At 50.8% G+C, this 12,500-nt stretch overlaps 1 protein-coding gene across 9 annotated transcripts in view; it reads left to right on the forward strand.

The window, feature by feature from the left end:
- Positions 1–12,500, forward strand: part of LOC124025204 (arf-GAP with coiled-coil, ANK repeat and PH domain-containing protein 3-like) — a 159,313-nt gene that overhangs the window by 95,329 nt on the left and 51,484 nt on the right. For all 9 annotated transcript variants that reach the window (XR_006837160.1, XM_046338823.1, XM_046338828.1 and 6 more), the window contains exon 10: positions 5,573–5,584. Coding sequence is in view for 8 of the 9 variants with exons in the window: in XM_046338823.1 (XP_046194779.1) it covers positions 5,573–5,584 (12 nt within the window). In the remaining variant the exon portion in view is untranslated. The remainder of the gene's footprint in view (positions 1–5,572; positions 5,585–12,500) is intronic.

Genomic DNA, 12,500 nt, shown 5'->3' on the forward strand with positions numbered 1-12,500 from the left:
AACAGAGTGTCGTCCCTACAGACTCAGACCAGAACAGAGTGTCGTCCCTACAGACTCAGACCAGTGTCGTCCCTACAGACTCAGACCAGAACAGAGTGTCGTCCCTACAGACTCAGACCAGAACAGAGTGTCGTCCCTACAGACTCAGACCAGAACAGAGTGTCGTCCCTACAGACTCAGACCAGAACAGAGTGTCGTCCCTACAGACTCAGACCAGAACAGAGTGTCGTCCCTACAGACTCAGACCAGAACAGAGTGTCGTCCCTACAGACTCAGACCAGTGTCGTCCCTACAGACTCAGACCAGAACAGAGTGTCGTCCCTACAGACTCAGACCAGAACAGAGTGTCGTCCCTACAGACTCAGACCAGAACAGAGTGTCGTCCCTACAGACTCAGACCAGAACAGAGTGTCGTCCCTACAGACTCAGACCAGAACAGAGTGTCGTCCCTACAGACTCAGACCAGTGTCGTCCCTCCAGACTCAGACCAGAACAGAGTGTCGTCCCTACAGACTCAGACCAGAACAGAGTGTCGTCCCTACAGACTCAGACCAGTGTCGTCCCTACAGACTCAGACCAGAACAGAGTGTCGTCCCTACAGACTCAGACCAGAACAGAGTGTCGTCCCTACAGACTCAGACCAGTGTCGTCCCTCCAGACTCAGACCAGAACAGAGTGTCGTCCCTACAGACTCAGACCAGAACAGAGTGTCATCCCTACAGACTCAGACCAGTGTCGTCCCTACAGACTCAGACCAGAACAGAGTGTCGTCCCTACAGACTCAGACCAGAACAGAGTGTCGTCCCTACAGACTCAGACCAGAACAGAGTGTCGTCCCTACAGACTCAGACCAGTGTCGTCCCTCCAGACTCAGACCAGAACAGAGTGTCGTCCCTACAGACTCAGACCAGAACAGAGTGTCATCCCTACAGACTCAGACCAGTGTCGTCCCTCCAGACTCAGACCAGAACAGAGTGTCGTCCCTACAGACTCAGACCAGAACAGAGTGTCATCCCTACAGACTCAGACCAGTGTCGTCCCTACAGACTCAGACCAGAACAGAGTGTCGTCCCTACAGACTCAGACCAGAACAGAGTGTCGTCCCTACAGACTCAGACCAGAACAGAGTGTCATCCCTACAGACTCAGACCAGTGTCGTCCCTACAGACTCAGACCAGAACAGAGTGTCGTCCCTACAGACTCAGACCAGTGTCGTCCCTACAGACTCAGACCAGAACAGAGTGTCGTCCCTACAGACTCAGACCAGAACAGAGTGTCGTCCCTACAGACTCAGACCAGAACAGAGTGTCGTCCCTACAGACTCAGACCAGAACAGAGTGTCATCCCTACAGACTCAGACCAGTGTCGTCCCTACAGACTCAGACCAGAACAGAGTGTCGTCCCTACAGACTCAGACCAGAACAGAGTGTCATCCCTACAGACTCAGACCAGTGTCGTCCCTACAGACTCAGACCAGAACAGAGTGTCGTCCCTACAGACTCAGACCAGAACAGAGTGTCGTCCCTACAGACTCAGACCAGAACAGAGTGTCGTCCCTACAGACTCAGACCAGTGTCGTCCCTACAGACTCAGACCAGAACAGAGTGTCGTCCCTACAGACTCAGACCAGTGTCGTCCCTACAGACTCAGACCAGAACAGAGTGTCGTCCCTACAGACTCAGACCAGAACAGACTACAGACTCAGACCAGAACAGAGTGTGTCCCTACAGACTCAGACCAGAACAGAGTGTCGTCCCTACAGACTCAGACCAGAACAGAGTGTCGTCCCTACAGACTCAGACCAGAACAGAGTGTCGTCCCTACAGACTCAGACCAGTACAGACTCAGACCAGAACAGAGTGTCGTCCCTACAGACTCAGACCCAGAGACAGACCAGTGTCGTCCCTACAGACTCAGACCAGAACAGACCAGTGTCGTCCCTACAGACTCAGACCAGAACAGAGTGTCGTCCCTACAGACTCAGACCAGAACAGAGTGTCGTCCCTACAGACTCAGACCAGAACAGAGTCCCTACAGACTCAGACCAGTGTCGTCCCTACAGACTCAGACCAGTCATCCCTACAGACTCAGAGTGTCGTCCCTACAGACTCAGACCAGAACAGAGTGTCGTCCCTACAGACTCAGACCAGACTCAGACCAGTGTCGTCCCTACAGACTCAGACCAGAACAGTCGTCCCTACAGACTCAGACCAGTGTCGTCCCTACAGACTCAGACCAGAACAGAGTGTCGTCCCTACAGACTCAGACCAGTGTCGTCCCTACAGACTCAGACCAGTGTCGTCCCTACAGACTCAGACCAGAACAGAGTGTCGTCCCTACAGACTCAGACCAGTGTCGTCCCTACAGACTCAGACCAGTGTCGTCCCTACAGACTCAGACCAGTGTCGTCCCTACAGACTCAGACCAGAACAGAGTGTCGTCCTTACAGACTCAGACCAGTGTCGTCCCTACAGACTCAGACCAGTGTCGTCCCTACAAACTCAGACCAGAACAGAGTGTCGTCCCTACAGACTCAGACCAGTGTCGTCCCTACAGACTCAGACCAGAACACAGACTCAGACCAGTGTCGTCCCTACAGACTCAGACCAGAACAGAGTGTCGTCCCTACAGACTCAGACCAGTCCCTACAGACTCAGACCAGTGTCGTCCCTACAAACTCAGACCAGAACAGAGTGTCGTCCCTACAGACTCAGACCAGTGTCGTCCCTACAGACTCAGACCAGAACAGAGTGTCGTCCCTACAGACTCAGACCAGTGTCGTCCCTACAGACTCAGACCAGAACAGAGTGTCGTCCCTACAGACTCAGACCAGAACAGAGTGTCGTCCCTACAGACTCAGACCAGTGTCGTCCCTACAGACTCAGACCAGAACAGAGTGTCATCCCTACAGACTCAGACCAGTGTCGTCCCTACAGACTCAGACCAGTGTCGTCCCTACAGACTCAGACCAGTGTCATCCCTACAGACTCAGACCAGTGTCGTCCCTACAGACTCAGACCAGAACAGAGTGTCGTCCCTACAGACTCAGACCAGTGTCGTCCCTACAGACTCAGACCAGAACAGACCAGTGTCGTCCCTACAGACTCAGACCAGAACAGAGTGTCGTCCCTACAGACTCAGACCAGAACAGAGTGTCGTCCCTACAGACTCAGACCAGAACAGAGTGTCGTCCCTACAGACTCAGACCAGAACAGAGTGTCGTCCCTACAGACTCAGACCAGAACAGAGTGTCGTCCCTACAGACTCAGACCAGTGTCGTCCCTACAGACTCAGACCAGTGTCGTCCCTACAGACTCAGACCAGAACAGAGTGTCGTCCCTCCAGACTCAGACCAGAACAGAGTGTCGTCCCTACAGACTCAGACCAGAACAGAGTGTCGTCCCTACAGACTCAGACCAGTGTCGTCCCTACAGACTCAGACCAGAACAGAGTGTCGTCCCTACAGACTCAGACCAGAACAGAGTGTCGTCCCTACAGACTCAGACCAGAACAGAGTGTCATCCCTACAGACTCAGACCAGTGTCGTCCCTACAGACTCAGACCAGAACAGAGTGTCGTCCCTACAGACTCAGACCAGTGTCGTCCCTACAGACTCAGACCAGTGTCGTCCCTACAGACTCAGACCAGAACAGAGTGTCGTCCCTACAGACTCAGACCAGTGTCGTCCCTACAGACTCAGACCAGTGTCGTCCCTACAGACTCAGACCAGAACAGAGTGTCGTCCCTACAGACTCAGACCAGTGTCGTCCCTACAGACTCAGACCAGAGACTCAGACCAGTGTCGTCCCTACAGACTCAGACCAGAACAGAGTGTCGTCCTTACAGACTCAGACCAGTGTCGTCCCTACAGACTCAGACCAGTGTCGTCCCTACAAACTCAGACCAGAACAGAGTGTCGTCCCTACAGACTCAGACCAGTGTCGTCCCTACAGACTCAGACCAGAACAGAGTGTCGTCCCTCCAGACTCAGACCAGAACAGAGTGTCGTCCCAACAGACTCAGACCAGTGTCGTCCCTCCAGACTCAGACCAGTGTCATCCCTACAGACTCAGACCAGTGTCGTCCCTACAGACTCAGACCGGTGTCGTCCCTCCAGACTCAGACCAGTGTCGTCCCTCCAGACTCAGACCAGTGTCGTCCCAACAGACTCAGACCAGTGTCGTCCTGGATGTATGATGAGATGTTCCATCACTGGGGACAGTTACCTCCACAACAACACAGGGGTCTGTCACAAACTATCAGAGACAGTCACTGGCTCAGTCTGCGTGTCCGTATCTATCTGATCTCCTCTCCAGTCTGTATCTATCTGATCTCCTCTCTAGTCTGTATCTATTTGATCTCCTTTCTAGTCACACACACACACACACACACACACACACACACACACACACACACACACACACACACACACACACACACACACACACACACACACACACACACACACACACACACACACACACACACACACACCCAAATGCTTTCAGTCAGTGAAAACCTTAATGTGACAGGATGTTTTATTTAATTCATATCAAAAGTAACTCTATAAAACCAACTGCATCTGGATATATCAAACAGAGTTGTCTCCATCTTAGAACCGCGGGAGGTTCAGGATAAACTATGCTTCTTTTTAGCATCGAAAGATTGTTCATTAAAAAAAAATAGAACCAGAAATCATGAAAGCTTCTCTGTGCTTAGCCAGAGATTTCAACATTTGACTATTTGTGGATTATAGCTGTCTTTCTGTCTGCTTTGATCGTGAGAACAGTGAAGCACAACAACAGAATGCTAGACATATATTTTAATTAGAATAACTTCTACTCTGTGACTTGTTTTTCACTTTTGGACTCTTACAGAGTTAAAATAAGACTATTTTCTGAAAATACATTCTCTTTTGTCAAACATTTGAGTGAGTTTGTTTTGGGGACTGTTATTTGTGGGTGTATGGAACAGCTAAGACAGGGACCATCACCTTATGTGTACACACACACACACACACACACACACACACACACACACACACACACACACACACACACACACACACACACACACACACACACACACACACACACACACACACACACACACACACACAGGGACCATCACCCATCTGTTATCTGATGCTAACAGGGTCTGTCGGCAGGCCAGACTGTGTGTGCGTGCGTGCGTGCGTGCATGCGTGTGTGTGTGCTTGCGTGAGTGTTACTGTTGGCTTTGGGACTCTACGAATATCAGGCTGGGGGGTGCTTACAATTCGGGTCAGGTCTCTCTCTCTCTCTCTCTCTCCTCTCTCCATCTGTGTGTGTGAGAGTGTGTGGGTGTTTTTCTGTCTTGACCCTGATGCTGTCCCAGTGAAGCGTTCTGGCTACTCACCTTATCAAGGGCTACTCACCTTATCAAGGGCTACTCACCTTATCAAGGGCTACTCACCTTATCAAGGGCTACTAACTACATGTCAGTTTACTTCCTGACCTTGTGATTGTGCTAACATTCATTTGTTTCTTTCTCTCCTTTCTACCAACGCCCTCTGTCCAATGATCTTCTCCAGACTCTGATGGAGGTGAGTACTTAAAGGATGGAGGGAGGGGATGGAGGGAGGGAGAGGCTGGAGAGAGAGGCTGAAGAGAGAGGCTGGAGAGAGGATGGAGAGAGAGGATGGAGGGAGAGGATGGAGAGAGAGGATGGAGGGAGAGGATGGAGAGAGAGGATGGAGGGAGGGGATGGAGAGAGAGGCTGAAGAGAGAGGCTGGAGAGAGAGGATGGAGAGAGAGGATGGAGGGAGAGGATGGAGGGAGAGGAGGGATGGAGAGAGAGGATGGAGGGAGGGAAAGCATGGAGAGAGAGGCTGGAGAGAGAGGATGGAGAGAGAGGCTGGAGAGAGAGGATGGAGAGAGAGGCTGGAGAGAGAGGATGGAGAGAGAGGATGGAGGGAGAGGATGGAGAGAGAGGATGGAGAGAGAGGATGGAGAGAGAGGATGGAGAGAGAGGATGGAGAGAGAGGATGGGGGGAGGGAGAGGATGGAGAGAGAGGATGGAGAGAGAGGATGGGGGGAGGGAGAGGATGGAGAGAGAGGATGGAGGGAGAGGATGGAGGGAGAGGATGGAGAGAGAGGATGGAGGGAGAGAGAGGATGGAGGGCGAGGATGGAGGGAGAGGATGGAGAGAGAGGATGGAGAGAGAGGATGGAGAGAGGATGGAGAGAGAGGATGGAGGGAGAGGATGGAGAGAGAGGATGGAGGGAGAGGAGGGAGAGAGAGGATGGAGGGAGAGGATGGAGGGCGAGGATGGAGGGAGAGGATGGAGGGAGAGGATATGGCAGGGCGTACTCTGACTGGCTAGCTTTACTAGTAGTAGGAGTATGCTCCACTACACTGTCATGTCCAGTCCCATCATCCTCTAAAACAGGGGGGGGGCTCCTTTCCAGCGCCAGGGGAACATCTCACGCTCCTGTATGCATCACGTCTAGTTCTATAGGTTCTAGCACTGTTCATGACAACAAACTGTTCACACCCTTCTGGTTGGTGGAGAAAACATTTTGTAGGTTTAAAAATTATTTCCTGCAATTCTACACATTTTGTCATGAGGGGCAGAGAACATTATGCAGTTTTAAAGCTAATTTTATTGCAATTCTATACATTTTTCCCCATGTCTAATGTGTATTCATGTGATATTTACAACAATATCTATGGGCTAAAGAAACTAAATAAAAATAAATGTTAGCTGACGTGGGCTTGTTGATCTGGACATTTCTGCCAAGTTAAACAGCTCTCCAAAAGGTATGCAGTGTCTGACTTGACGAGAGGAAAACTGATGCTGCAGTTAAGGAGGGATGGACCCTGGTTCTACTGTAGGGATAGACCCTGGTTCTACTGTTCTACTGTAGGGACAGACCCTGGTTCTACTGTTCTACTGTAGGGACAGACCCTGGTTCTACTGTAGGGACAGACCCTGGTTCTACTGTAGGGATAGACCCTGGTTCTACTGTAGGGATAGACCCTGGTTCTACTGTTCTACTGTAGGGACAGACCCTGGTTCTACTGTAGGGATAGACCCTGGTTCTACTGTTCTACTGTAGGGATAGACCCTGGTTCTACTGTAGGGACAGACCCTGGTTCTACTGTAGGGATAGACCCTGGTTCTACTGTAGGGATGGACCCTGGTTCTACTGTAGGGATAGACCCTGGTTCTACTGTAGGGATAGACCCTGGTTCTACTGTAGGGATAGACCCTGGTTCTACTGTTCTACTGTAGGGGCAGACCCTGGTTCTACTGTTCTACTGTAGGGACAGACCCTGGTTCTACTGTAGGGATAGACCCTGGTTCTACTGTTCTACTGTAGGGACAGACCCTGGTTCTACTGTAGGGATGGAACCTGGTTCTACTATAGGTATAGACCCTGGTTCTACTGTTCTACTGTAGGGACAGACCCTGGTTCTACTGTAGGGATGGACCCTGGTTCTACTGTAGGGATGGACCCTGGTTCTACTGTTCTACTGTAGGGACAGACCCTGGTTCTACTGTAGGGACAGACCCTGATTCTACTGTAGGGACAGACCCTGGTTCTACTGTAGGGACAGACCCTGGTTCTACTGTAGGGACAGACCCTGGTTCTACTGTAGGGATAGACCCTGGTTCTACTGTAGGGACAGACCCTGGTTCTACTGTAGGGACATACCCTGGTTCTACTGTAGGGATAGACCCTGGTTCTACTGTTCTACTGTAGGGATAGACCCTGGTTCTACTGTAGGGATAGACCCTGGTTCTACTGTTCTACTGTAGGGACAGACCCAGGTTCTACCGGAGGGACAGACCCTGGTTCTACTGTTCTACTGTAGGGATAGACCCTGGTTCTACTGTAGGGACAGACCCTGATTCTACTGTTCTACTGTAGGGATAGACCCTGGTTCTACTGTAGGGATAGACCTTGGTTCTACTGTAGAGACAGACCCTGGTTCTACTGTAGAGACAGACCCTGGTTCTACTGTAGGGACAGACCCTGGTTCTACTGTAGAGACAGACCCTGGTTCTACTGTAGGGACAGACCCTGGTTCTACTGTAGGGACAGACCCTGGTTCTACTGTAGGGACAGACTCTGGTTCTACTGTAGGGACAGACCCTGGTTCTACTGTAGGGATAGACCCTGGTTCTACTGTAGGGACAGACCCTGGTTCTACTGTAGGGACAGACTCTGGTTCTACTGTAGGGATAGACCTTGGTTCTACTGTAGAGACAGACCCTGGTTCTACTGTAGAGACAGACCCTGGTTCTACTGTAGGGACAGACCCTGGTTCTACTGTAGGGACAGACCCTGGTTCTACTGTAGGGATAGACCTTGGTTCTACTGTAGAGACAGACCCTGGTTCTACTGTAGAGACAGACCCTGGTTCTACTGTAGGGACAGACCTTGGTTCTACTGTAGGGACAGACCCTGGTTCTACTGTAGAGACAGACCCTGGTTCTACTGTAGGGACAGACCCTGGTTCTACTGTAGGGACAGACCCTTAACTGTAAGGTTTAGATGTGCTATCAGAAAAATAAAATAAGGGTGTTTACTTAAAGGAGATTCAGGGAGGTCAGAGACCAGGGGACACCAGGGCTGCTGTACCCGACAGCAGAGATCCTCTACTGGGCATGATGCCAAACAAAACTACCCTCCCTCTCCTTTCCCCACAGGCAAGAGGGCTGAAGTCGACAGATGGCATGATGTCACACTGCTTAGGGATTAACAGATGGAAAGGGATAGAGAGCAAGAGAGAGAGAGGGAGAGAGGGAGGGAGAGAGAGAGAGAGAGGGAGAGAGGGAGAGAGAGCGATAGAGAGGGAGAGAGAGAGCGATAGAGAGAGGGAGAGAGAGAGCGATAGAGAGAGGGAGAGAGAGAGCGATAGAGAGAGGGAGAGTGAGAGAGGTCGAGAGAGTGAGAGCGAGGGAGAGAGCGAGCGATAGAGAGGGAGAGAGAGAGCGATAGAGAGAGGGAGAGAGCGAGCGATAGAGAGAGGGAGAGAGCGAGCGATAGAGAGAGGGAGAGCGATAGAGAGAGGGAGAGAGCGAGCGATAGAGAGAAGCGATGCAGTTCAAGGGAATAGCGATAGAGAGAGGGAGAGAGCGAGCGATAGAGAGAGGGAGAGAGCGAGCGATAGAGAGAGGGAGAGCGATAGAGAGAGGGAGAGAGCGAGCGATAGAGAGAGGGAGAGCGATAGAGAGAGGGAGAGAGCGAGCGATAGAGAGAGGGAGAGCGATAGAGAGAGGGAGAGAGCGAGCGATAGAGAGAGGGAGAGCGATAGAGAGAGGGAGAGAGCGGCGATAGAGAGAGGGAGAGCGATAGAGAGAGGGAGAGGGGCGGGCAGATAGAAGTGGAGAGCGATAGAGAGAGGGAGAGAGCGAGCGATAGAGAGAGGGAGAGCGATAGAGAGAGGGAGAGAGCGAGCGATAGAGAGAGGGAGAGTGAGAGCGAGAGAGACCAACAATGCAGTTCAAGAAATAGAGTAAAGAAAATATTTACTAAATAAACTAAAGTTAAAAAATCTAATAAAAAGTAACACAATAAAATTAACAATAACAAAGCTTTATACAGGGGGTACCGGTACAGAGTCAATGTGGTTATATACAGGGGGTACCGGTACAGAGTCAAAGTGGAGGCTATATACAGGGGGTACCAGTACAGAGTCAATGTGTAGGCTATATACAGGGGGTACCGGTACAGAGTCAATGTGGAGGCTATATACAGGGGGTACCGGTACAGAGTCAATGTGGTTATATACAGGGGGTACCGGTACAGAGTCAATGTGGAGGCTATATACAGGGGGTACCAGTACAGAGTCAATGTGTAGGCTATATACAGGGGGTACCGGTACAGAGTCAATGTGGAGGCTATATACAGGGGGTACCGGTACAGAGTCAATGTGGAGGTTATATACAGGGGGTACCGGTACAGAGTCAATGTGGAGACTATATACAGGGGGTACCGGGACAGAGTCAATGTGGAGACTATATACAGGGGGTACCGGTACAGAGTCAATGTGGAGGTTATATACAGGGGGTACCGGTACAGAGTCAATGTGGAGACTATATACAGGGGGTACCGGTACAGAGTCAATGTGGAGGTTATATACAGGGGGTACCCATACAGAGTCAATCTGGAGGCTATATACAGGGGGCACCGGTACAGAGTCAATGTGGAGACTATATACAGGGAGCACCGGTACATAGTCAATGTGGAGGCTATATACAGGGAGCACCAGTACAGAGTCAATGTGGAGGCTATATACAGGGGGTACTGGTACAGAGTCAATGTGGAGGCTATATACAGGGTGTTATGGTACAGAGTCAATGTGGAGGCTATATACAGGGGGTACCGGTACAGAGTCAATGTGGAGGCTATATACAGGGGGTACCAGTACAGAGTCAATGTGGAGGCTATATACAGGGTGTTACGGTACAGAGTCAATGTGGAGGCTGTATACAGGGTGTTATGGTACAGAGTCAATGTGGAGGCTATATACAGGGGGTAATGGTACAGAGTCAATGTGGAGGCTATATACAGGGTGTTACGGTATAGAGTCAATGTGGAGGCTATATACAGGGTGTTACGGTACAGAGTCAATGTGGAGGCTATATACAGGGTGTTACGGTATAGAGTCAATGTGGAGGCTATATACAGGGGGTACCGGTACAGAGTCAATGTGGAGGCTGTATACAGGGGGTACCGGTACAGAGTCAATGTGGAGACTATATACAGGGGGTACCGGTACCGAGTCAACAGGTTCCTTCGAGGTATAACATTTGTACATAGGGGTTAAAGGGTAAAGTGACTATCCATAGATAATAAACAGCAGCAGTGTAAAAACAAAGGAGGTCAATGTAAATAGTCCGGGTGGCCATTTGATTAATTGTTCAGCAGTCTTATGGCTTGTTGGTAGAAGCTGTTGAGGAGCCTTTTAATCCTAGACTTGGCACTCCGGTACCGCTTACCGTGCGGCAGCAGAGACAACAGTCTATGACTTGGGTGACTGAGGGAGGTGTTTAGTCACAGGGTCCTTAACTTAGTTAGTGTTCTTTGACAATTTCCTGGGCCTTCCTCTGACACCGCTTGGTATAGAGGTCCTGGATGGCAGGATACTTGGCCCCAGTGATGTACTGGGCCGTACCTACTAACCTCTATAGTGCCTTATGGTCGGATGCCAAGCAGTTGCCATACCAGGTAGTAATGCAACCGGTCAGGATGCTCTCAATGGCTGTAGAACTTTTTAAAGATATAGGAACCCATGCCAAATCTTGTCATGCCCTCTTCGCGACTGTCTTGGTGTGTTTGGACCATGATAGTTTGTTGGTGATGTGGACATCAAGGATCTTGAAACTCTCGACCCGCTCCACTTCAGCCCTGTCGATGTTAATGGGGGCCTGTTCTGCCCTCCTTTTCCTGTAGTCCACAATCAGCTCCTTTGTCTTGATCACGTTGAGGTAGAGGTTGTTGTCCTGACACCACACGGCCAAGTCTCTGACCTCCTCCCTATAGGCTGTCTCATCGTTGTCTATGCTCAGGCCTACCACTGTTGTGTCACCGGCAAACTTGATGATGGTGTTGGAGTCGTGCCTGGCCATGCAATCATGGGTGAACAGGTAGTACATCAGGGGACTGAGCACGCACCCCTGAGGGGCCCCCGTGTTGAGGATCAGCGTGGCGGGTGTGTTACCTACTCTTACCACCTGGGGGCGGCCCATCAGGAAGTCCAGGATCCAGTTGCAGAGGGAGGTGTTTTAGTCCCAGGGTTCTCAGCTGAGTGATGAGCTTTGAGAGCGTTATGGTGTTGAACGCTGAGTTGTAGTCAATGAACAACATTCTCACGTAGGTGTTCCTTTTGTTCAGGTGGGAAAGGGCAGTGTGGAGTGCAATAGAGATTGCATCATCTGTGGATCTGTTGGGGTGGTATGCGAATTGGAATGTGTCTAGGGTTTCTGGGATGGTGTTGATGTGAGCCATGACCAGCATTTCAAAGCACTTCATGGCTACAGATGTGAGTGCTACTAGGCTGTAGTCATTTAGGAAGGTTACCTTTACATTCTTGGGCACAGGGACTATGGTGGTCTGCTTGAAACATGTTGGTATTACAGACTGGGTCAGGGAGAGGTTGAAAATGTCAGTGACGAGACTTGCCAGCTGGTCTGGCCTCGTGGCCTTGTGAATGTTGACCTGTTTAAAGGTCTTACATACTTCGGCTACGGAGAGTGTGATCACACAGTCGTCCGGAACAGCTGGTGCTCTCATGCATGATTCAGTGTTACTTGCCTTGAAGCTAGAGGATAGAGGAATAGAGTGGTAGAATTGAATTGAACTGAATAGAGAGCGAGAGACCGAGAGGGATAGAGAGATAGAGGGATAGAGAGAGAGGTAGATTGGTAGGTAGGTGCGGGTTAGTGTTGGGGGTGTAGGGACCTGTAGGTGGGTGTTAGTGTTGGGGGTGTAGGGACCTGTGGGAGCC

Source organism: Oncorhynchus gorbuscha, linkage group LG03 (assembly GCF_021184085.1).
Source record: "Oncorhynchus gorbuscha isolate QuinsamMale2020 ecotype Even-year linkage group LG03, OgorEven_v1.0, whole genome shotgun sequence".
Lineage (NCBI taxonomy): Eukaryota > Metazoa > Chordata > Actinopteri > Salmoniformes > Salmonidae > Oncorhynchus > Oncorhynchus gorbuscha.